The sequence below is a fragment of the Dama dama genome, chromosome X (assembly GCF_033118175.1).
Source record: "Dama dama isolate Ldn47 chromosome X, ASM3311817v1, whole genome shotgun sequence".
Classification (NCBI taxonomy): domain Eukaryota; kingdom Metazoa; phylum Chordata; class Mammalia; order Artiodactyla; family Cervidae; genus Dama; species Dama dama.
Genome location: NC_083714.1, coordinates 5,322,493 through 5,349,874, shown reverse-complemented (window position 1 = coordinate 5,349,874; position 27,382 = coordinate 5,322,493). Strand labels below are relative to the sequence as shown.

At 37.0% G+C, this 27,382-nt stretch overlaps 1 protein-coding gene across 3 annotated transcripts in view; it reads left to right on the top strand.

The window, feature by feature from the left end:
* VAMP7 (vesicle associated membrane protein 7) overlaps positions 1-27,382 on the top strand; it is an 81,380-nt gene that overhangs the window by 26,359 nt on the left and 27,639 nt on the right. For all 3 annotated transcript variants that reach the window (XM_061137908.1, XM_061137907.1, XM_061137906.1), the window contains exons 4-5: positions 2,127-2,264; positions 15,755-15,845. In XM_061137908.1, coding sequence (XP_060993891.1) covers positions 2,127-2,264; positions 15,755-15,845 — 229 coding nt within the window. The remainder of the gene's footprint in view (positions 1-2,126; positions 2,265-15,754; positions 15,846-27,382) is intronic.

Here is a 27,382-nt window from a genome sequence, read left to right as displayed (position 1 = left end):
GATCAAACCAGTCAATCCTAAAGGAAATCACCTCTGACTATTCATTGGAAGGACTGATGCTGAAGCTCCAATACTTTGGCCACCTAATGCAAAGAGCCAACTCATTAGAAAAGACCCTGATGCTGGAAAGTATCGAAGGCAGAAGGAGAAGGGGATGACAGAGGACAAGATGGTTGTATGGCATCACTGACTCAATGGACATGATTTTGAGCAAGCTCTGGTAGATGGTGAAGGACAGGGAAGCCTGACGTGCTGCAGTCCATGGGGTTGCAAATAGTCGGACACAACTGAGTGACTGAACAACAACCACAGTACGCAACCACTTATCAAACTTTTTCATGTTACCAATTTCCTTCAATTGCCAAATGACCATAGAATGATCAACATTGAGTTCTTGGGTAACTTCTCATGTAGTGGTAAGAGGATCAGCTTTGATAATGCTCTCAGTTAGTTATTGTCCACTTCTGATGGCCAGCCACTGTGGTTCTTATTGTCAAGACTTGATTTCTTTGGAAAACTTCTTGAACTACCACTGCACTGTACATTTGTTAGAAGTTCCTAGGCCAAACACGTTGTTGATGTTGTGAGTTGTCTCTGCAGCTATGATCCATATTGAACTCAAATAAGAAAATCACTCAGATTTGCTTTTTGCCTAATATCATTTCCATAGTCTAAAATACATATAGTTAGCAAGTAATAATTAATTAGCAAAAATCATAAAGCAAGAAATGCTCATTAAAATGATATATAACATGACCACATGTATTTAAAAATGTATTTCAAAATCAAATGGCAAAGTTCAACAATGCAAAATCAAAATTACTTTTGCACCAACCTGGTAATAACAGTTATAATCAAATTCAGTATTCAGGGCTTCCCTGGTGGCTCAGTTGATAAAGAATCTGCCTGCAATGCAGGAGACCTGGGTTTCATTTCTGAGTTGAGAAGATCCCCTGGAGAAGGGAACAGCTACTCACTCCAGTATTCTGGCCTGGTGAATTTCATGGACAGAGGAGCCTGGCAGGCTACAGTCCATGGGGTCGCAAAGAGTCGAACACAACTGAGTGACTTTCATTTTCACAGTATTCAAAATAGTATAAATATTGATTTAGTAATATATACTTCTTTATGAATTCACTAATAACAAGATATAGTCATGGGTTTAATAAACATAGTTTTGATGTGGTGATAAGTATTAATGATATTTTGAGAGATGTCTGTAACTGATGATATATGCAAAAAAGACTTCTCTTGGTGACAGAGTCCCAGGTACTGTTTAATACTACTCTATTTTGTTACTACATTCACAGTTGAAATTTGAGTTAAAGATTGGTGAAAATAATGATGAGAATTTTTTTTAATCCAAGTACATTGGCCCCTTGAATTTGGACCATTGACCCAACTTTAAGAACTTTTGGCTCAGACTACTCATCTTAGGTGAAATGGAGATGTGTGTCAACCACAGTGATTATCACAATGACTTATATTCCCTGGTTTCACAGTATCTTCTAAAATTATTTTAAAAATCCAGTTATATCTGAAATGACTGATTTGAGTTCTGGGAGTAGGTGAGAAATAGCACTGAATTTGGGATGGTCAGAGTTGAGTCTTACATTTCTTAATCTATAATTGTACTTTTGTGTATAGGTTACACACACACTTTTTGACTGGAACTAGACAAGAATACATTCCTTGATCTTTTCAAATATACCACCACTATTGAAAAAAGTTAATTAAAAATTTATGTCAATAGTGTTATCTTTGTGTGTGAAAGACTGTACTATTACTATGGATTTCTCAAGCATCTTCTTGTGCTGGGCTTTCTAATAGATCCTGTGAAAGATATGGATGGGGTAAAACCCAATTCCTTCTCTTAAGACGGTAACCTAGGTACTGTTATCTTAGTTGGCAGTAATTTAACATTTGGATTCAACTCAGCTCTTTCATTTACTAGTTTCACTTTTAGCAAGTTAGTTTCTTTTCAGAGCCTTTGTTTCTTTATCTGTAAAATGAGGTCAGTTCCTCCTCATAGAATCATTGCTCAGTAAATATTAGCTGTTCTTATGGTTGTTGTTAATCATCCATATCATTTTTGTTTAGTGTTAACTCTGTATTCATCTCCTCAGGATTTTGAGCGTTCACGAGCCTTTAATTTTCTGAATGAGATAAAGAAGAGGTTCCAGACTACATATGGTTCAAGAGCACAAACAGCACTCCCATATGCCATGAATAGTGAGTTCTCAAGTGTCTTGGCTGCACAGCTGGTAAGATATTTCTCGGAATATAGTATTTGATTCATATCTTCTTTATTACTTTAAAGAACCATGGATGTTGGGGACCCTGACCTGCAGTGTATTTTTCTGACTGTTATTATATGCCAAGATAGTAAAACTTCCCAGATTTAAAAAAATATATGAATGGGCCATTTTATTTTATTTTTTTTATAAATGTCTGTTTAATTCATAGGAAAGGTGTGGGATGATGAAATATTCATTCACTTGATAGCTGTCTGTCAACAGACAATTGCTTTGATAATGGCAATTTTTGTGAATATAGGAGACTAAAAACATAGTTATGTCATGGCAAAACAATGACAGGAGTATCAGGTATCCACAGTTTAGTAAACAGAATAGTTATCTACCATCTGGATACCGTTCAATCTCCATAAATGCAGTGTATTCAGCAGTTACAAGGTCACCTCTGTGCCCACAATAAATGGAGCAATTTTGCCATTTAGACTTGGCATATGCTCCAGAGGTGTTGATTATTCAAAATACCTGTTTGTCCAAGTCTGTTAGGCTTAAAAACTACATTTTAATGGCCCCTTATATTTAAACCCTATTTAATAGGGCAAATGCTCGAGAGCTACTTACAAACACCATTAAATTTCATCACTAATTACTAATAACAGGAATGAAATAAGCACCTGTCTCAGCTGCTTTAGATTTTGGATTGCACTTAATAAACAGCTGAGAGAATCCTCTGTTGCTAAACATTCACTTGGGCTATTTGCATTCTGATTTTCAATGTGCTATTATGACTTATACTCATATAGTCATCTGAAAAGGCATAGGACCTAAAGACATTGTTTCTTTTTTGAACTGAAAGTCATGTTTTGGCATACAATATTGTGAAGTAATTAGCCTCCAATTAAAATAAATAAATTAAAAAATAATAAAATCATGTTTGTAATACTTTACATTCTGGAATTTTTCTCTGTGAGCCATCAATTTATCTTATATAAAACCATTCTTTGTTTTAAAAGCTACTAAAATGATAAAACTAGTAAATAGGTATTTTCACACACAAAAAAATGGAAAAATCATTAGAATAAACACACACAAAAAGAATTCTACAGGTTTTAATGGTCCCTTAAAACACAAAACCTCTTAAAGGTGTGAAACCCTGGTTTCTCTAGCCATCTTCTGGGCCTTTGGCCTGTACTGCTAGAGATACTAGAAAAGTTTTAAAGCAAAAACAAGGCAATTAAATTGTAAAAAATGTTCAGTGCTACCCACAATGCCATTAAATAGCCTCACTTATTAATAATAACAGGAACTTTTGGAAAGTTTCATACTCAGTGAAACCACATTGAAAGAGTGTGCGTGAAATTATATAAAAAGCAGTCTGATTGGAAAAAAAAAATGTCATGAAACCTTCTCATTAATGTCCAAGGTAAATAATCATAGTATAAAACACTTTCCTATTTTGGAATGGGCCATTTTAGGATGGAAAGTGATATTCTCTATAAATGGTGGTCAGAGTATCTCATGATTGGGAAGGAGATTAAAGATCGTTTCCTTCAACTACCCATTTAATGTGTAAATCCACTCAACATGCCAAATGGTGTCTTAACCTGTACATTAACCTCTACCCTCCCACAAGGTAAATTTAATTTTTGGGTAGCTCAGTTAGTCATTTGAAAGTCTGTTTATCTGTATGAATACTTAATTCTCAGTTTGGTGAATTTATACATATGTATATACTTTTTTCAGATACAAAACATCTCATGACCCTAAAGGATTCCTCATGTTCCTATGCAGTCAGGTCCTTCCCTGAGGCAACTGCTGCTCTATTTTTGTCACCACAAATTAGTTTTATCTTTTCTAGAATTTCTTATAAATGGAATCATACATTATATACCCTTTTGTATCTTCCCTGTTTTGCTCAGTGTAAACTTTTTGATATTGATCCATATTGTATAAATCAGTAGTTGCCTTTTTTTTCTGAGTAGTATTGTATGCATATAACACAATTTGTTTATCCATTCACCTGTTGCTGGATATTTGAGTTACTTCCAGTTTTCAGCTATCACCAACAAAATTATTATGAACATCCATGTACAAGTCTTTGCACAGACATGTGTTTTTATTTTTCTTTGGTAAATACCTAGGGGTGGAATTGCTGGGTCATATGGTGAATGATGTTTAATTTTATAACAAATCATCAAACTTTTTTCGAAAGTGGTTGTACTGTTTATATTCCCACTAGCACTTCCAGTGTTTCTGCATACTTGCCAACTCTTGTTATGGTCTGTCTTTTTAATGTTATTCATTCTTGTGGATGTGTAATGATATCTCATTGTGGTCTTATTTTGTATTAAAGAATGCTTACTCTTTATTCATCAAACTGTATGAGTGCAAAGACATAAGTTTTATCAATGATAGTGTTGTGAATGAGAAAAAAGGACTCACTGTCATTGAATAATTTCCTCTTTATTTCTCCTGTAAGTGTTGTTTTTAATACCTTTTTGAGGATTATACTTCTAAATATGCATCCTGTTGGGATGAAGTTCATTTAAATAGTTATGAGTCTTTATTATTCAGTTGGTTTGTTTCATACTTCCACTAGGAAATACTTATATACATACATCTATGTAAAACACCATCAGCAAAATATATACCAATGCCCATTTGAAAATAAATAGGGTCAGGTTGATGGCCAAGATGGTGATTTAGGAAACCCTGAGCTCACCTCCTTCCGTGGACACACCAAAATTACAACTATTTACAGAGCAGCTATTGATGAGAAAGATCAGAAGACTAGCAGAAAGGATCTTATACTACTGAAGATATAGAGAAGAAACCACAACAAGACAGAGGGGCAGACACACAGTATAATCAAGATCCATACCTTGGAGTTGGTGGCCCACAAGTGGAATGATAATTACAATTGCAGAGGTGCTCTCCAAGCAGCTAGGGGCTCAAGCTCCACATGAGGCTCCACAGCCCTGGAGTCCTCCATTGGGAAGAAGAGCCCCCAGAATATTTGGCTTTGAAGGCCAGCAGGGCTTAATTTCAAGAGTGCTGAAAGACTGTGAGAAATAGAGACTCTACTCTTAAAGAGCGTGCATAAAATCCACATGCTCAGGAAATGAGGGCAGAAGCAGTCATTTGAAAGGAGCCCGGATTGGATCCACCTGCTGATCTTGGAGAGTCTCATGGAAAGGTGGAAAGCCACTGGAGCTCACCCTAGGGACATAGACATTGGTGGTAGGCATTTTTGGGAGCTCATTCTGCCATTCTTTACCAGTGGAGCCCATAAGCACAATTTAGGAATCTTTCCTTTAGCATATTAATGCCAGGACGTGGCCCTACCCACCAGCCTATCTGCACCAATACTGAGACATCTTAAGCCAAACAACTAGCCAAGCAGGGAATCAGCCTCACTCACTGCAGGCTGGTTGCTTTAAGAATCCCTGAACCTACAGGGGGCTCAGGACATGGCCCTGCACACCAGTGTGTGTGCACTAGCCCTGGGAACCACCACTTAGGCCCTGCAGCCAGAGATCCTGTAACCTGGATCTGCCCACCAGTAAGCCAGCACTATCCCAGGGCCAGGATCACCTACCAGTGAGCAAGCACCACCCCAGGACCCCCTGGACCCCAGCCTCACCCACCAGTAGGCTGGCACATCAACTCTGGGACCTTCAGAAACCTTCAGCCAGAGATCCCAGGGCCCAGCTCCACAAACCAGTAGGTCTTACCAGCCAGTGGACAAGCAGAAGTCCCAGGACCCACTGGGCGCTTGCCCTGCCCAGCAGCAGGCCAACACCAGCTCTGGGACCCCCCAAGGGCCTTCAGCCAGAGATCCCAGGACCCCTTGGGTCTCTGTAGCCAGCTGCCTTGTGACCTGGCCCTGCCCACCAGTGGCTGATAGCCTCTGCACAAGGTAAGGTCTGGAAACCAACCAGACTGGGGGCCAGCCATGCCTACCAGATTGTCCACAACATAAGGACCCACACAGCCTGTGTAGATATTGTCCCTACAGCATACAGCTCTGGTGACCAGAAGGAAGTGCACTGCTAGGATTCATAGGACGTTTCCTAGAAAAGGCCACTTAAAGGTCAGGAAATGTAATCAACTTACCAAATACATAGAAATTAAAAAGGAAATTAGGCAATATGAGACAGAGGAACATGTTGCAAATGAGAAAAGCCCATACGAAGAGCTAAGTGAAGTGGACATAAGCGACCTACCCAATAAAGAACTCAAGGTGGTGATTGTAAGATGGTCAAAGAACCTAAGAAATGATTGGATTAACAGAGTGAGAAATTAGAATTTCTTACAAAGAGTTATAATATGTAAAGAATGACCAAGCAAAGATGAAGAATACAATAACTGAAATAAATACACTAGAAGGAATCAACAGTGAATTGTATGATGCAGAGGAACGGATCAGTGAGCTGTCAGACAGAGTAGTGGAAATCACTGAAGCTCAACAGAAAAAAAGAAAAAAGAATAAAAAGAAATGAGTACTGTTTAAGAAACCTCTGAAACAACATCAGATGTACTGACATTTGCATGATAGGGCTCCCAGAAGAAGGGAGAAAAGGGGGGCAGAGAACATATTTGAAAGCAAATTAACTGAAGACTTCCTTAACTTGGGGAAAGAAACAGATATCCAGGTCCAGGAAGGACAGAGAGTTCCCAAAGGATCCACCCAAAGAGGACCACACCAAGACATTGTAATTAAAATGGCAAAAATTAAAGAGAGAATATTAAAAGCAGCTGGGGAACAGCAAAATGTTGCACACAAGGAAATTCCCATAGAACTATCAACTGACTTTGCAACAGGAGCCCTGAAGGCCAGAAGGGAATGGCATGATATTTTTAAAGTGGTAAAAGGGAAAAACTGACAACCAAGAATCCTCAACAAGGCTTTCACTCAGATTTGATAGAGAAATAGAAAGTTTTACAGATAAACAAAAGCTAAAAGAGTTAATCACCACCAGGCTTGCTTTAAAGGAAATGTTTCAGGGGCTTCTCCAAGCTGGAAAAAATGTTGCAAGAAGAAATATGAAAATTATGAAAGGAGAAATCTCATTGGTGAAGGCAAATACACCGTAAAGGTACTAAACCAACCACATATAAAGCTATGAAGAGGATTACAAAAGGACTAAGATCACCCATAACCACAATAAGGGATTTCAAAACAAAAAGAGGTATACATTATGATGTCAAAACAGTAACTGTGGGAGGGGGCATAAAAAATGTAGGGTTATTAACATGCATTTTTACTTAAGAGATGAGCAACTTAAAGTAATCATGTATATATATACAGATTGTTATATACAAACCTTATGATAATCATAAACCAGAAAACCTTTACTAGATACACACAAAGGGAAAGAAATCCAAATATAACACAAAAGATACTAGTCAAATCATAAGGGATGAAAGCAAAGGAACAAAAGAAAAGTACAAAAACAACTGAAAAACAATTAACAAAATGGCAGTAAGTACATACCTATCAATAATTAAATGGAAATGGGCTAAATGCTCCAATCAAAAGACACAGAGTGGCTGAATGGATAACAAAACAAAACCCATATATATACTGCCTACAGGGGACTCACTGTGGCTATAAAGACAAAAACAGAAAGTGAAAGGATGGGAAAGGTTATTCCATGCAAATAGGAATGAAAGGGAAACTGGATAGCAATACTTATATCAGAGAAAATAGACTTTAAAACAAAAACTGTAAGAGAAAAAGACATTACTTAATAATAAAGGAATCAATCCGAGAAGATACAACAACTGTAAATGTATATGCACCCAGCATAGGAGCACCTAAATATATAAGGCAAATATTAATAGACATAAAGTGAGAAAATGATAGCAACACAATAATAGTCAGTCAGTCAGTCCAGTCGCTCAGTCGTGTCCAACTCTTTGCAACCCCATGAATCGCAGCACGCCAGGCCTCCCTGTCCCTCACAAACTCCCGGAGTTTACTCAAACTCATGCCCATCAAGTTGGTGATGCCATCCAGCCATCTCATCCTCTGTTGTTCCTTCTCCTCCTGCCCCCCAATCCCTCCCAGCATCAGGGTCTTTTCTAATGAGTCAACTCTTCGCATGAGGTGGCCAAAGTATTGGAATTTCAGCTTCAGCATCAGTCCTTCCATGAACACCCAGGACTGATCTCTTTTAGGATGGATTAGTTGGATCTCCTTGCATTCCAATGAACTCTCAAGAGTCTTCTCCAACACCACAGTTCAAAAGCATCAATTTTTCAGTGCTTACCTTTCTTCACAGTCCAACTCTCACATCCAGTAGGAGAGTTGAACACCACACTTACCTCAATGGACAGAACATCCAGACAGAAAATCAGTGAGGAAACACTGGTCTTAAACAACACATTACACCCAATTGGGCTTAATTGACATATATAGAACGTTTTGTCCAAAAGCAGCAGAATACACATTCTTTCCCAGTGCACATGGCACATTCTCCAGGACAGATCACATGCTGGGCATAAAACAAGCCTCAGTAAATTTAAGAAAAATTGAACTCATGTCAAGCGTTTTTTTTCTGACCACAGTGTTATGAGGCTAGAAATCAACTATAAGAAAAAAAAATACTGCAGAAAACACAAACACTTGAAGGCTAAACAATATGCTACTAAACAATAAGTGGATTACCGAAGAAACCAAAGAGGGAATCAAAAAATACTTGGAGAAAAAGAATACTTGGAGACAAATGAAAATGGAAACACAGTGATTCAAACTCTGGGACCCAGCAAGAGCAGTTCTAAGAGGGATGTTTATAGTAATAGAATTTTACCTCAGGAAACAAGGAAAATATCAAACAAACATTACACCTAAAGGATCCAGGAGAAGAAGAAAAGACAAAACCCAAAATTAGTAGAAAGAAAGAAATCATAAAAATGAGAGCAAAAATAAGTGAATCAGAGATGAGGAAACAATAGAAAAGATCAGTGAAGCTAAGAGCTAGTTCTTTGATTAGATAAACAAAGCTGATCACTTTTGTCCAGACTCATCAAGAAAAAAGAAATAGGGCTCAGATCAATAAAATAAGAAATGAAAAAGGAAAAATTAAACAGATAACACAGAAATGGAAAGTTCATAATAGACTACTATGAACAACTATATGCCAATAAAATGGACAAACTAAGAGAAATGGACAAATTCCTAGAAATGCACAGTCTCCCGAGACTGAACCAAGAAGAAATAGAAAACATGAACAGAACAATTACCGGTAATGATATTGAAAATTGAAGTTTTAAAACTTCAACAAACAAAAGTCTAGGACCAGATGGCTTCACAGGTGAATTCTACCAAACATTTAGAAAAGAGTTAACACCTATCCTTCTTAAACTCTTCCAAAAATTGCAGCAAAAGGAACACATCCAAAGTCATTCTGTAGGTCAGCATCACCCTGACACAAAAACCAGACAAAGATATCACAAATGAAGAAAATTACAGGCCATTATAGCTAATGAACATAGATTTAGAAATCACAATATTAACAAACTGAATTCAACAATACATTGAAAGGATTATACACATGATCAAGTGGGATTTATTCCAGAGATGCAAGGATGGTTCAATATCTGGAAATCAATGTGATACACCATGATAACAAACTAAAGAATAAAGACCATATGATTATCTCAATAGGTACAGAAAAAGCTTTTAATAGAATTCAACATGCATTTATGATAAAACCTCTCAATAAAGTGGGAACACACCCCATCATAATAAAGGGTATATATGACAGGCCTTGGAGAAGGAAATGGCAATCCACTCCACTACTCTTGCCTGGAAAATTCCATGGATGGAGGAGCCTGGTAGGCTACAGTCCATGGGGTCGCAAAGAGTAGGACACGACTGAGTGACTTCACTTTCTTTCTTTCTATAGTTTCTTTTGGAGAAGGAAATGGCAACCCACTCCAGTGTTCTTGCCTGGAGAATTCCATGGATGGAGGGGCCTGGTGGGCTGTAGTCTATGGGGTTGCAAAGAATCGGACATGACTAAGCAACTAACACACACGCACACACACACACACACACACACACACATGTGACAGGCCTACAGCTAACATCATACTAAGTAGTGAAAAACTGAAAGCATTCCCGCTAAAATTAGGAATAAGACAAGGATGCCACTCTTGCCACTTTTATTCAACATAGTGTTGGAACCCCTAGCTACAGTAATCAGATGCAAAAAAGAAATGCAAGGAATCCAAATTCAAAAGGAAGAAGCAAAATTGTCTCTCTTTGTAGGTAACCATCATACTATCTATAGAAGATCCTAAAGATACCACTAAAAAAGCAATTATTAGAAATAATACAGTACAATTACAGGATACAAAATTATACAGAAACCTATTGCCTTTCTATATACTAACAACAGACTATCAGAAAAAGAAATTAAGAAAACAATCCCACTGACCATCACATCAAAAAGGATAAAATACTTAGGAATGCATTTAACTAAAGAGGTAAAAGACCTGTACTCTGAAAACTTTAAGAACCTAATGAATGATATTGAAGAAGTTGGAAAGATATACTGTGCTTATAGATTTGAAGAATTTATATTGTTAAAAATGATTATACTAAAAATAAAGACTATGCTATGCATTCTACAGAGGTAATGCCATTTCTATCAAAATACCAATGACGGGTTTTCTTTTTTAAAGAACTAGAACAAATAATTCTAAAATTTGTGTGGAAACATAAAAGATGGCAGAATGGCCAGAACTATCTTGAGAAAGAAGAACAAAACTTGATGTATTACACTCCCTCATTTCAAGCTATACTACAAAGCTGCAATAGTCAAAACAGTATGCTACTGTAAAGAAAAAATAGACACATAGATCTGTGGAATGGAATGCATGCATGCTCAGCCTTGTCCAACTCTTTGTGACCCCATGGACTGTACCAGGCTCCTTTGTCCATGGGATTTTCCAGGCAGGAATGCTGGAGTGGATTGCTGTTTCCTCGTCCAGGGGATCTTCTCAAGCCAGGGATCGAATCTGTGTCTCTTGTATCTCCTGTATTGGCAGGTGGATTCTTTACCACTGAGCCACCTGGGAAGCCCATGGAACAGAATAGAGAGCCCCAAAGTAAACCCATGCTTATATGGTCAGTTAATCTATGACAAAGGAGGCAAGAATATACAGTGGGGGAAAAAAGCTGTTTTTTTCCCTTTTCACTAAATGGTGTTGGGAAATCTGGACAGCTACATGCAAAAGAATCAAACTGGACTACTTTCTCACACTGTGGACACAAATAAATTAAAAATGGATTAAAGATTTAAATATAAGACCTGAAACCATAAAACATCTAGAAGAAAACATAGTATGCTCTTTGACATTGGTATTGATAGTTTTTTTGGATATGTCTCTGACAAGAGAAACAAAAGTAAAAATAAGCAAAAAAAAAAAATAAGCATCAAAAAAAAAAAGCAAAAAAAAAAAAAAATAAGCATCAAACTGAAAAGCTATTGCTCAGTGAAGGAAATTAGCAACAAAATGAAAAGGCTGCCTCCTGAAAGGGAGAAGATATTTGCAAACAATATATCTGATAAGGGGATAATACCTACAATGTGCAAAGAACTGATAAAACTTCAACATATAAAAAACAAACCAACTATAAAGTGGACACAAGAGCTGAATAGCTGTCTTTCCAAAGAAGACAGATGGCCAACAGGCACATGAAAAAGATGCACAATATCACTATTTGTCAAGGAAATGCAAATCAAAACCACAGTGAGAGATATTACCTCACACTTGTCAGGATGGCTGTAGTCCAAAAGGCAAGAAATTAACAAGTGTTGGTGAGGATGTAGAGAAAAAGTAACCCTCCTGCACTGTTTATGGGAGTGTAAATTGGTGCAGCCACTATGGAAAACAATAAGGAGATTCCTCCAAAAATTAAAAATATAACTATCATATTATCAGCAATTCTACTCCTGGATATTTGTTAGAAGAAAACAGAAACACTAATTAGAAAAGGCACATGCACCCCTATGTTCATCGAAGCATTATTTACAACAGACAAGATATGGAAACAACCTAAATGTGCATCAATAGATAAATGGATAAAGAAGATGTGATATGTGTATACACACACACACACACACACACACACACACACACACACACACACACACACACGAGTATTACTCAGCCATAAAAAAGAAGGAAATCTTGTCACTTGCAGCAACATGGATGGATCTAGAGGATGTCTTGCTAAGTGAAAAAAAGTCAGAGAAAGACAGGTAATGTATGATTTCACTTATATGTAGAATCAAAAAAAGAAACATAATAAAACACTAACAGAAATACAGATACAGAGAAGAAATACATTATTGCTGGAGGGAAAATGTTGGGGGGGTAGGACAGAAAGAGGTGAAGGAGACTGAGTAAAAAATTCGAGTTGCAGTGTAAAAGAGTCACAGGTATGAAATATGCCATGTTGCAAATATATAGTTGTAACTGTATAATGTCTTTGAATTTTGACATATGATAACTAAGCTTACTGTTGTGATCATTTTGAAATGTATAGAAATACTGAGTTCTAAAGAATAGCAATGGAAGGTAAGAAAGGCTTCTTAAGTGAACAGTGCAAAGAAATAGAAGAAAACAATAGAATAGGAAAGACTAGAGATCTCTTCGAGAAAATTAGAGATACCAAGGGAACATTTCATGTGAAGGTGGGCACAATAAAGGACAAACAGTATGGATCTAACTGAAGCAGAGGATATTAAGAAGAGGTGGCAAGAATACACAGAAGAACTGTATAAAAAAGGTCTTAATGGCCTGGATAACCATGATGTTGTGATCACTCACCTAGAGCCAGACATCCTGGAATGCAAAGTCAAGTGAGCCTTATGAAGCATCACTCTGAACAAAGCTAGTGGAGGTGATGGAATTCCAGCTGAGCTATTTCTTTTTTTTTTTCCTTTTTTTTTTCCTTTATTTTTATTAGTTGGAGGCTAATTACTTTACAATATTGTAGTGGGACAAAACCCAGCTGAGCTATTTCAAATCCTAAAAGATGATTCTGTGAAAGTGCTGCACTCAATATGCTAGCAAATTTGGAAAATTCAGCAGTGGCCACAGGACTGGAAAACATTAGTTTTCATTCCAATCCCAAAGAAAGGCAATGCCAAAGAACATTCAAACTATCGCACAGTTGCACTCATTTCACATGCTAGCAAGGTAATGCTCAAAAACCTTCAAACTAGGCTTCAACAATACATGAACCAAGAGCTTCCATATGTACAAGCTGAATTTAGAAAATACAGAGGAACCAGAGATCAAATTGCCAACATCCGTTGTATCATAGAAAAAGCAAGAGAATTTCAGAAAAAATTCTGCTTCATTGACTGTGCTAAAAGCCTTTACCTGTGTGGATCCTAAGAAACCTGTATGCAGGTCAAGAGCAACAGTTAGAACCAGACATGGAACAATGAACTGGTTCCAAATTGGGAAAGGAGTACGTCAAGGCTGTATATTGTCACTCTGCTTATTTTACTTACATGAAGACTGCATCATGTGAAATGCCAGGCTAGATGAATCACAAGATGGAATCAAGATTGCTGGGAGATATATCAAAAACCTCTGATATTGCAGATGATACTGCCCTAATGACAAAAAGTGAAGAAGAACTAAAGAGCCTCTTGATGAAAGTGAAAGAGGAGAGTGAAAAAGCTGGCTTAAAACTCAGCATTCAAAAAACAAAGATCATGACATCTAGTCCCATCATTTCATGCCAAATAGGTGGGGGGAAGTGGAATCAGTAACACATTTTACTTTCTTGGACTCCAAAATCACTACAGACAGTGACTCCAGGCATGAAATTAAAAGATGCTTGCTCCATGGAAGAAAAGCTATGACAAACCTAAACAGTGTATTAAAAAGCAGAGATATCACTTTTCTGGCACAATCCGTCTAGTCAAAGCTATGGTTTTTCCAGTATTCTTGCCTGGAGAGTCACTATAGACAGAGGAGTCTGGCAGGCTGTAGTCCATGGGGTCTCAAAGGTTCAGACATGACTGAGTGACTAAGCACAGCATAAAGACGGTTGAGTGCCGAAGAACTGATGCTTTCGAACTGTGGTGCTGGAGAAGACTCTTGAGAGTCCCTTGGACTGCAAGGAGATCAAACCAGACAGTCCTAAAGGATATCAACCCTGAATGTCATTGGAAGGACTGATGCTGAAGCTGAAGCTCCAGTACTTTGGATACCTGATGGAAACAGTCAACTCACTGGAAAAGACCCTGATGTTGGGTTAGACTGAAGGCAAAAAGACAAGGGGTGACAGAGGATGAGATGGTTGGATAGATAGCATCACCTACTCAATGGACATGAGTTTGAACAAACTCTTGGAGATAGTGAAGGACAGGGGAACCTGGTGTGCTGCAGTCCATGGGATCTCAAAGAGTCAGACATGACTTAGTGACTGAACAACAATGTGTTGTACAACAGAAACTAACAAACTCTTGTAGGTCAATCATACTCTCAAAACAAACTCATAGAAAAAGAGATCAGAGAGCTGGGGTTGTGGGGAGGGATGATTGGATGAAAGTGGTCACAAAGTACAAACTTCCAGTTATAAATAAATACTAGGGATATAGTGGACAACATGATAAATATAATTAACAGTGCTTTATGTTATATATGAACATCATTGAGAGTAAATCCTAACAGTTCACATCATAAGGGGAAAAAAGTTATATAGGTTCAGCTGGCCGCAAAACTTTCAATTTAGCCAGTTTGTCTTTAGCTCCAGATATGTGTGTGAACCTCTAAACAAATCTGTGCCAGGATCTTGTCTATAAATGGAAATAATAAAATAATAATAATGGTATCTTCATAGAGTTTTTGCATGGTTTAAATAATATCCCATATTTGAAGCACTTAGCACAGTGAAGTGACTGGAATATTGTGTATTAAGAAGTCCACAATTATTTGCTATAGATAATAACTTCAAAATATATACTGTCATCAATGTCTTACATTTTTAGATCCCATAAGAAGCCAATGAAAATAGCATGCATACTCTGATCCCAACAGATACAAAAATAGATGCCCAGAAGCTGGGCCAGTCCCTACCTCATCACACCCAAGAAATGGGAAAAGATTAAGAGTACCTTTTCCCTAACCTGTTACCTCTGCTTCAACTACAGTCTTTTTTCCTTTCTTCCTTGTCTGAACACAGATTATATAACACCCTACTTCTGCCCAGGAATCTCAGATATATATTTGATATAATATACTTAGCTTTATTTCATTTGAAATAAGGTGATCTTTTTATAACACTTATATTTCATATGGTAGCAAATTTTATGCTTGTGTTTTTTTTTTTTCCCTAGGTCTGGTAACATCTCTTTTGTGCCTATGTTGTAGCTTTCCTCAGTGTCATTCCTCTTCTTTTTGTTTTTGTATTGTGAATAGCGTCTGGGTATCATAAGTTAAATCATATATTTTTTTTTTTATAGAAGCATCACTCTGAGAATAAGGGCCTAGATAAAGTGATGGAGACTCAAGCCCAAGTGGATGAACTTAAAGGAATCATGGTCAGAAACATAGGTATGTTTCATACATACTCTGCATGTATGTGGGCAAAAATGATATTAGATTACTTGATTGGGGTCAGATCATTCTAGAGAAACTGAAATAGCACTTCTTTATTCTTAATATTGGAAGCTAATTATCAGGTGAGTTGTGGATATTTCTTACCTCTAATACTGCCTGCTATATGAATAGTTTCTTTTTTTAGCATTTATTACTTTCTTCATTCTAAATTGGTTAGTTTAGGGACTTCCCTGGAGGTCCAGTGGTTAAGACTTCTCCTTCCAATGCAATGGATGAGGGTTCAACCCCTGTTTGGGGAGCTGAGATCCCACATGCCTTGAGACAAAAAAACCAAAGCATAAACCAGAATCAGTGTTGTAACAAATTCCGTAAAGATGTTTTTTAAAAATAAATATGTTAGTTTACTTAGCAAGACTTATGTCTAAGACCCTTAAATAGTGCAGCAATTTAGAATAATTCAGTCAATTTGGGCTAGAAATACCTAGATAGTTGATATTATTGGTATAGATACTTAGAGTATAACTCTTTGACCTCCTTATAAAGTTTGTAGCTCTTGACTGAAAGAAATAATTGGATCAGAAAACTGACTGTTGTATTCTTCAAGAGAATGAACTGTGACATAAATTCCATTGGCCTGTGTTTTGTCAAGAACCTATATAGCACATTAAAATAATCCAATAAAATACATCAAGTTTATTTTTTGATTGATTATAATGATGGTATTTAGATTTAGGATGATGTTAATTTTTTTACTAGCTCCAGTTCTCACATTGTAGTTCTTGGGCTAGCAGCATCAGTATCCTCTGGGTTCAGTTCAGTTCAGTCGCTCAGTCATGTCTGACTCTTTGCAACCCCATGGACTGCAGCACACCAGGCTTCCCTGTCTGTCACCAACTCCTGGAGCTTACTCAAACTCATGTCCATCAAGTCGGTGATGCCATCCAACCATCTTATCCTCGGTCACCCCCTTCTCCTCCCTCCTTCAATCTTTCCCAGCATCAGGGTCTTTTCCATTGATTCAGTTCTTTGCATCAGGTGGCCAAAGTATTGGAGTTTCGGCTTCAGCATCAGTCCTTCCAATGAATATTCAGGACTGCTTTCCTTTGGGATGGACTGGTTGGATCTCCTTGCAGTCCAAGGGACTCTCAAGAGTCTTCTCCAACACCACAGTTCAAAAGCATCAATTCTTCAGTGCTCTGCCTTCTTTATGGTCCAACTGTCACATCCATACATGACTACTGGAAAAACCATAGCTTTGACTAGACAGACCTTTGTTGGCTTCATGTACCAGGTTTTTACAGCTGGAAACTGGCTTTAAGAAGCATATCACCTGACTTATCCAGGATCAATCTGTTTCCTTAGAGTTGATTGTGATTAACTTGCAAGTAGTTTGAATTGAGCTGTCTGAATAGTAAAATGTTTGAGCTGTTTAAAATCATTTCTTAAACTCTAGGGAAAAACCTCTAAGAATTGAGATCCCAGTTATCTAAATATTTTGAGGGTACTCTCCCCAACAGGGTTTCAGCTGATCTTATGTTTAAAAGCAATGGTCCTTGCTCATGCGCCTTCTAACTAAATGGACTGACTTGCCCAAAGGCAATTTAGAATACCAATGGCCAATGGGGAACTTTTGAAATTCTCAAACTTAATATCCTCAAAGCCAGATTTAATTACAATAGCTCAAAAATTTCCAGACCTGAGTGGAATGCTTATTTCATTTGGTATTTTGGGGCTTCCCAAGATTATCAGGAGTCTCCCAAAAATTGCCTCTCTAAAATAAAATTTTTAAATGAACTGAGGTGAACAGTGAAAGGTAAAATGGCTCCCAAAGCTTCAGGCTCTTCCTTGGCTTTTTTTTGGTCTCAGGCTCTGCCTCCAGTGCCATCTCATCTCACTCCCTCTGCTCCTCGTGGCTGGACTCTACCACTGGCCACCATCTTCCCACCTCCTTTCTGTTAGGGGAAGCACAGTGACTGAAACTGCCCACCCTGGCCAGGCACCAGAGTAACTGTTTGCAGGAGTTGTTTTACAACATGAGGTCCCGGTAAGGAACATGGAACTAATATGCCACCACTAGCTGGAATAGTTCAGGAAAGGGGACAGCATGTGTCCAACAACCTCCTTAGAATCCTTCTCACTGGCATCCATCTTGGCTGAGCAATGCCTGCACCACTGGGAAGGATTCTGAGTCAGAATGACTGGCCAAAGACAACCTAGAAATTAATCCCATCCTCTGGGAACCTGTTAGAAATGCAGATTTTCAGGCCCCACCCCAAGCCAACTGAATCAGAAACTCTTAGAGTGGGAAATCCGTGTTTTCCAAGCCCTCCAAAGGATTCAAATGCATACTCAAGTTATAGAACCACTGTTAAATATATCTTGTAAAGGAATATCTTACATACAATAAATTCTTTTATAAAATTGAACAAAAATTAGTACATAAATGCTTTATAAAATGTTTACCTTCGATGTCATTTTACAAATATCTGCTTAAAATTTTGAATTTACAATTTAAATTACTTTTACACTTACTATTAGAACACTTAAAAGTAATGAAAAGATGTTTTAAAAAATTTATTGTCTCACCATCCTAAAGTTTATTTCCATTTACTTTAAATTTTTATTCATATGTTTACATAGTTGAAAGTCATATTTTATATTCAGTTTTATGGAGGCAGTGTAATATAGTAATCAAGATTTGGAGTCATATATGCCTGAGTTTGAATCCTTATTTCACTTCCTACCTTCTGGTAGGCCTTCATCAATCTTCTAACCTTTCTGACCTTTATCTGCAAAAAAAGGAGATAATAAAACCTAAGTTTACCAGGATAAAAAATGGTAATATATATATATATAATACTTTGTACAGTGCTTGGTACATAGTAAGAGCTGAATTATTATTGGTTGTTAGTCTGTTCTATGCTTGTACAGTATTTCTTTGAGTTATATCACAGTTTGCCAATCATGTCTTTATGTTGGACACTTTGGTGCAGAGTAGTATTACTCAAAATTTAAGGAGCTTGCTCCAGAATGTAAGTCAATGCTCTGCTTCCTTCACTGAGAACATCTTTCTATGAAATCATTAATTCGACTGAACAGTGTATTTGAGGCTTAGTTGAGCAGTAGCAGACACTCTTAGGTAGCACTGATTTAGAGGTTTCTATTATAGTAACAGTACTGTTATAAATATTTTTATGCCTATGATTTTTTCTTGGGCTTCTCAGGTGGCACAGGGGTAAAGAATCTGCCTGTAAATGCAGTAGATTCAGGAGACACAGGTTCAATCCCTGGGTTGGGAAGATCCCCTGGAGGAGGAATGGGAACCCACTTCAGTATTCTTGCCTGACAAATCCCATAGACAGAGGAGCCTGGTGGGCTACAGTCCATGAGGTTGCAAAGAGTCAGACACAGCTTAACAACTGAGCATCATGCTTATTTTTCTTGTTGTTTTGTTGAGATTAATTCCAAGAAATGGGATTAATAATCAAAAGCCAGAAACATTTTTGCATTTCTTAATATGTATGTCTGTTGGTTATTTGAAGGGATTTTCTTTCATTGATATTAATTTTGATTGTATGTCTAGATGCAGACTAGAGAACCTCATGAAAAACTACTAATATTTTTCTTTTTGGTCACCAAATATATTTATTTTGCTTGAAAGTGGAAGCAGCCAACTGCTGAAATATTATTTATTGCAGATGTGTAATGTTCCCAGAAAATGAACCCTTTTAATCAACTCCTCTTAAATGACTTATTTTTAGAATTATAGAAATAGCAAATTTAAAATGTAGGAAAAACATGTCAAATCTTCTCCTTTTCTCTTTTTAGCAGCTTTATTGAGATGCAATTCACATACCATACAATTCATCCTTTTAACCTATACAATCCAACTGTTTTTACTGTATCCACAGAGTTGTGTGACAATCATCTCACAATCAATTTTAGAACATTTTCATTATCCCCAAAAGAAATCCTGTACCCATTTACAGTCACTCCTCTTTTCTCTTCAACCTCCAGACCTAAGCAGCAATTAATCTCCTTTCTTTGTATATGTATTTGCCTGTTCTTGACATTTCATATAAATGGAGTTATATAAAATATGGCCTTAGTGATTTTGAAGTATATAATACAATATTATTGATGATGATTAGCATGCTGTACACTAGATGTCCAGAACTTATTAATCTTCTAGTTGCAAATTTATACCCTTTCACAGCATCTCTCCGATTCCTTTTCCCCCCAGTCTTGGTACTCACCATTCTGGTTCAACAAGGTTTACATTTTTAGATTCCACATATGAGTAATGTCATACAAAATTTGTCTTTCTTTGACTAACTTATCTCATTAAGCATGGTGCCCTCAATATTCATCCCTGTTGCAAATGACAGGACTTCCATCTTTCTCATGGTTCAGTAATATTCCATTATATATATGCACCACGCCTTCTTTATCTATTCATCCATTGATGGGCACTTAGTTCATTTACATATCTAGACTGTTGTGAATAATGCTGCACTAAACATGGGAGTACAGATATCCTTTCAATATCCTGCTTTCATTTCCTTTAGATGGATACCCAGAAATGCAGTTGCTAGATATATGTGTTAGTTATAGTTTTAATTTCTTAAGGAAACTCCATGCTGTTTTTGATGATGATTGAACCAATTTACATTTCCACCAGCAGTTCATAAGGCTTCCCTTTACTCCATATGCTCATCAATACTTATGTCTTATCTTCTTGCTGATAGCCATTCTAATTGGTATAAAGTTGATATTTCATTGTGGTTTTTATTTGCATGTCCCTGTTGATTTGTGATGTTGAGCATTTTTAATGTACCTGCTCGCCATTTGTATATCTTCTTTGGAAAAATTCTATTCCGTTCCTCTGCCTATTTTTAAATCAGATTTTTTTTTTGGTTATTGAGTTGTATTAATTCCTTATATATTTTGGATGATAAACCCTTATCAAGTATATGGTTTATAAATGTTTTCTCCCATTCTATAGGTTACCTTTTCATTTTGTTGATTGTTACTTTTCCTGTCCAGAAGCTTTTTAGTTTGATGTAGTCCAGCTTACTGATTTTGCTTTCATTGCTTGTGCTTTTGATATCCTAAGTATCATTGCAAAGACCAGTGTCAAGAGCTTTCTTCTTATATTTTCTTCTAGGTGTGTATTGGCTTCAGGTCTTACGTTTAAGTCTTTTATCCATTTCAAATTAATTTTTGAGTGATGTATATTGGGGTCCAATTTCCAGTTTCTGCATGTGGTTATCCATGTGGTTTTCTGAACACCATTTTTGAAGAAGTTATCCTTTCCTCTATTGAGTATTCTTGACTCTCTTGTCAAATCTTAGTTGACCATATGCATGGGGGTTTATTTCTGATCTTTCAATTTTGTTACTTTGGTCCATGTATCTATTTTTGCCGGTAATACTATTTTAATAACTCTAGCTTTATTAGTATAGTTTGAAATCAGGAAGTCTAATGCCTCTGCCCTTGTTCTTCTTTCTCAGGATTTCTTTGGCTATTTGGGATCTTTTTCGGTTTTGTACACATTTTAGGATTTTTTTTTTCTATTTCTGTCAAAAATGCCATTAGAATTTTGATGGAGATTGCATTGAATCTGTAGGTGACTTTGGCTAATATGAGCATTTTAACTATTAATTTTTCTTATCCATGGACATAGGATATATTTCCATTTGTTTGTATCTTCTTTAATTTCTTTAATCAACGTCTTGTAGTTTTTTAGCACACAGATCTTTATTTCCTTGGTTAAAATTATTCCTAAATATTTTTTATTTTATGGTATTGTGATTGGGATAGTTTTATTACTTTTTTGATATTTTGTTGTTATATAGAAACAACTGGTTTCTGTATGTTGATTTTACATCCTGCAACTTGACTGAATTCATGGATTAGTTTCTGGTTGAATCTTTGAGATGTTTGATGTATAATATCATATTATCTTAAATAATGGCAATTTTTCTTCTTCCTTTTCATTTTGGATCCTTTTTATTTCTTTGTCTTGTCTGATTGCTCTAGCTAGGATTTCTAGTACTTTATGAGTAACAGTGAGAAAGTGGGCACTCTTGTCTTGTTTCTGATATTAGAGGAAAGACTCAATCTTTCACCATTGAGCATGATGTTAAGCTCTGGGTCTGACATATATAGCCTTTATTATATTGAAGTAAGTTCTTTCAATATTCAAGCTGTTGAGAGTTTTTGTCATGAAATTATGCTGTATTTTGTCAGTTGTATTTTCTGCATCTTTTGAGATGATCATAAATAGTTTTCATTCTATTAACATTGTATATCACATGTATTGACCTGTGTATGTTGAACTACTTGTGTAGTTGAACTATCCTTCCTTCCTAGGGATAAATCCCACCTAGTCATGGTGATTGTTTTGATGTGTTGTCGAATTCAATTTGGTGTTTTTTTTTTAGAATTTTTGTACCTATATTCATCAAGAGTATTGGTTTAGTTTCCTTTTCTCATAGTGTCCCTATCTGTCTTTGGTATCAAGATAGTGCTGGCCTTGTAAAATGAGTTTGCGAGTGTTCCTTTCTAAGTTTTTTCGAAGAGTTTGAGATGAATTGCCATTCATTTTTCTTTAAATATTTGGTAGAATTCACCAGTGAAGCTGTTTGGTACTAGGATTTTGATTACTGGTTCAGTCTCCTTTGGAGACCCTGGTTCAATTCCTGGGTTGGGAAGATTCCCAGGAGAAAGGATAGGCTACCCACTTCAGTATTCTTGGGATTCCCTTGTGGCTCAGCTGGTAAAGAATCCGCCTGCAATGCAGGAGACCTGGGTTTGATCCCTAGGCTGGGAAGATCCCCTGGAGAAGGGAAAGGCTACCCACTCCAGTACCCTGGCCTGGAGAATTCCATGGACTGTATAGTCCATGGGGTGGCAAAGAGGCGGACATGACTGAGCAACTTTCACTTTCAGTCTCTTTATTCATTATTAGAATGTTCATAGTTTCTTTCTTTCTGATTCAGTCTTGGTAGGCTGTATGTTTCTAGGAATGTATTCATTTCTTCTAGGTTATCCAGTTTGTTGGCGTATAACTATTCATAGTAGTCTCTAATGATTCTTTGTATTTCTGAGCTATCAGTTGTGATGTCTTCTCTTTTATTTCTGGTTTTATTTATTTGGGTCCTCTTAGTCTAGCCATAGCTTTGTCAATTTTGTTTATCTTTTCAGAAAACCAGCTCGTAGTTTTCTTGGTATTTTCTGTTGCATTTTTTGGCCTCTATTTCAGTTAATTTCCACCATAAGTTTTGTTATTTCCTTTCTTATGCTAATTTTGGGCTTACTTTGTTCTTTTTCTGATTCCTTGAATTGTAAAGTTTAGTTGCTTATTTGAAAGCTTTCTAATTTTTTAATATATTCATTTATCACTATAAATTTCCCTTTCATACTGTTTTTGCACCATCCTATATGTTTTAGTGTGTTGTCTTTCCATTTTTATTTGTTTGAAGTTTTTTTTTATTTCCATTTTGATTTATTTTTTGACCCATTGGTTGTTTAGGTGTGTTATTTAAGTTCCACATATTTGAAGATTTTCTACTTTTCTTTTAGTGTTGATTTCTAGTTTCATGCCATTGTGGACAGAAAAGATAGTATGGCTCAATCTTCTTAAATTAGTTAAGACTTGCTTTGTATCATATCATGTAGTCTATCCTGGAGAATGTTCTGTGTGTACTTGAGAAGAATGTGTATTCTGCTGCTGTTGGATGGAATGTTTTTTACATGTCTGTTAGGTTCACTTGGTCTAATGTATGTTTCAAATCCAGTATTTCTGTTTTGATTTTCTGTCTGGATGACCTATTCATTGCTGAGGAGGGTATTGAAGTCCGCTGATATTATTGTATTGTCTGTTTCTCCATTCAGATCTTTTAATATTAGCCAGAAATAATTAGGTTCTCTGATGTTGTATGAGCATATCAATGTGATTGTTAATATCTTCTTAATGAATTGACCACTTTATTATTTTATGATGACCTTATTTGTCTCTTAATACCATTTTGGGGGGCTTCCCTTTTGGCTCAGCTAGTAAAGACTCTGCCTGCAATGTGGGAGACCTGGGTTCGATCCCTGGTTTGGGAAGATCCCCTGGAGAAAGGAAAGGCTATCCACTCCAGTATTCTGGCCTAGAGAATTCCATGTACAATCTTATTTTGTGTGATCTTAAGTATAGTTAATACTATAAAGTGAAAGAGGAGAGTGAAAAAGTTGGCTTAAAGCTTAACATTCAGAAAACTAAGATCATGGCATCTGGATCCATTACCTCATGGGAAATAGATGGGGAGACAGTGGAGACAGTGTCAGACTTTTTTTTTTTGGGGCTCCAAAATCACTGCAGATGGTGACTGCAGCCATGAAATTAAAAGACACTTACTCCTTGGAAGGAAAGTTGTGACCAACCTAGACAGCATATTAAAAAGCCAGAGACATTACTTTGCCAACAAAGGTCTGTCTGGTCAAGGCTATGGTTTTTCCAGTGGTCATGTATGAATATGAGAGTTGGACTGTGAAGAAAGCTGAGCGCCGAAAAATTGATGCTTTTGAACTGTGGTGTTGGAGAAGACTGTTGAGAGTCCCTTGGACTGCAAGGAGATCCAACCAGTCCATCCTAAAGGAGATCAGTCCTGGGTGTTCATTGGAAGGGCTGATGCTGAAGCTGAAACACCAATACTTTGGCCACCTGATGTGAAAAGCTGACTCATTTAAAAAGACCCTGATGCTGGGAAAGATTGAGGGCAGGAGGAGAAGGGGACAGCAGAGGATGAGATGGATGGATGGCATCACCGACTCAGTGGGCATGAGTTTGAGTGAAGTCCAGGAGTTTGTGATGGACAGGGAGGCCTGGCGTGCTGCGATTCATGGGGTCGCAAAGAGTCGGACACAACTGAGTGAATGAACTGACTAATTGACTAAGTATAGTTATCCCCACTTTCTTTTGGTTTCAACTTGCATGGAATATGTTTTCCCATTCCTTCACTTTGAGTCTGTGTGTGTACTTCAGTCTGAAATGAGTCTCTTGGAGGCAGTATATAGTTGGGTCTTCCTTTTTTTTTTTCTAATCTGTCCAACGACTCTGTGCCTTTTGATTGGTGAATTCAATCTATTTATAGTTTGATTAATTATTGATATGAAAAGCCTTACTGATTGCATCTAATTCATTGCTTTCTGGCTGTTTTATAGTTTTATTGTTCCGTTTTTCATCTATTTCTGCTTAATTTTTAAAAATTGGTGATTTTCTGTAGTAGTGTCCTCTATTTCCCCTTTCTTTGTCTTCTGTGAGTCTGATATAGACTTTTGTTTTATGGCTTCCATTGGGCTTAAATAAAGAATCTTATAGATGAAGCAGCCCATTTAAAACTGATAGCACTTGTCTCATGTATCCAGCCTGGGCTGGTGATCTGTGGTGCACTGGGTAGACCCAGAGGAATCGGGTGGAGAGGAAGGTGGGAGGGGGGATCGGGATGGGGAATACATGTAAATCCATGGCTGATTCATGTCAATGTATGACAAAAACCACTACAATATTGTAAAGTAATTCGCCTCCAACTAATAAAAATAAATGGAAAAAAAAACTGATAGCAACTTAACTTTGCATACAAAAGCTCCACCCATTTTCTGTCCCTCTTATATTTTTGCTATCACACTTTGCCTCTTTTTATATTGTGTATTCATTAACAAATATAGTAGCTGTAGTTATTTTTAATACTCTTTTGCTTTAAGTTTTATGCTATAGTTTTTTAACACACCATCATATTACAGAATTAGTCTTCTAAATCAGCGTATTTACCTTTACCAGTGTATTATATATTTTTATATGTCTTCATGTCACTATTTAGCATCTTTTCCTTTCAGCATTTCTGCATTGCGAGTCTGGTGGTGATGAAATCCCTCAGATTTTGTTTGTCTGGGGATGTCTGTTTTCCTCCTTCATATCTGAAGGATAACTTTTCTGTACTATTCTTGGCTGGCAATGTTTTTCATTCAACATTTTTAATGTGTCATTCTGCTCTCTCCTGGCTTGTAGGGTTTCTGCTGAGAAAACTGCTGATAACCTAATGGGGATTCTTTTGTAGGTAACAGTCTTTTTCTCTGGCTGCTTTTAGGATTTCTCTTTATCTTTGTTTTTTTGACAATATCATTATGATTTATCTTAATAAAGTCTTTTTGCATTAAGATAAAAGGGTGATTAGCATCATGAATTTGGATGTCCAAGTCTCTCAAGTTTGGGAAGTTCTCAGCTACTTTTCTGCCTTTTATCCCTCTCTTTTCCCTCTGGAACCCCAGTTATTCTAATATGTGTATGCTTGATGGAATCCTATAGATCACATAGGCTTTCTTCATCCTTTTCCATTATTTTTTCTTTGTTATCCTTTAACTTCAGATTTCCTGTCCTCTAGCTCATTTGTTGTATCTTCCACTCAGTCTATTCTGAGATAGATGCTCTCTATTGCATTTTTCATCTCATTCATTGAATTCTTCAGCTCCAGAATTTGTTTAGTTCTTTTGCATGATTTCTATCTCTCCATTAAATTTCAGATTTTGTTCATGTACTGTTTTCCTTATTTTGTTGAATTGTCTCTCTGTGTTTTCTTGCTGCTCTTTGGTTTCTTCAAAACTGCTGTTTTGAATTCTTTATCAGCTAAATCACAAAATTTCATGTCTTTGATTTTGGTTATTGGTGAATGATTATCTTTTGGTGATGTCATGTGTTTTCTTAATTCTTCATCTTCCTTGGAGTTTTGTGTCACTGCTTTCATATACGAAGTATCAGACATCTCCTCACATCTTTATTAGTTCCCTTCAGGTGGGAAATTCTATTCATAAATCCTGTTATATCTGGGATGTTCTCTGACTTTGTGTTGACATACCATGCTCCATGCTTCTTGCTCCCTCTTGTGGCATAATTTTTAAGCTTTTGTGTCTTCTCTGGTCTTACAGCTCACCAGGGTGTCTGCTAGAAACATCTCTTTTGTTTTGCCGAAGGTAGCACTACAACTCAAGTTTATGGTTTCTCCGTTGCACACAGACCCTGGTCAGATACTTTGAGAGCACTCTTTTTATTGGAGCTTGCTCTTGCCACTGAACTCAGGAGTATATATAAGGAGATAGCTGGAGAGGGGGGAGAGGTGTGAGTCTTGCACTCTGGGCATTGAAGGTGATTATGGGACTGGTGAAGGGATCACGGGGTGAGGGTTTCCCATAAACTTGTGAATGGACTTTCTGCTGAAGTCCTGAACACAATCATGAGGAACCATATCCTTTGATAATGTTTGATATTCTTACCTGCTTCTTTCCTGATCGCCTCCATTCCCCCTCCCCACAGTCATGGAAATCCAGCCTCAAATTTGTTTTGTTTTGCTCAAGTGGCATGCTGGACTCTCCCTCAGCAAGGCCGAACTTCTACAAATTCTCTTTTGTCCTTGGGTGCCTGCCCAAGTCAGCACTATTCAGATTTTCCCTAACCCCACCATGACCAAGAGGGGTTGGGGCAAATCACC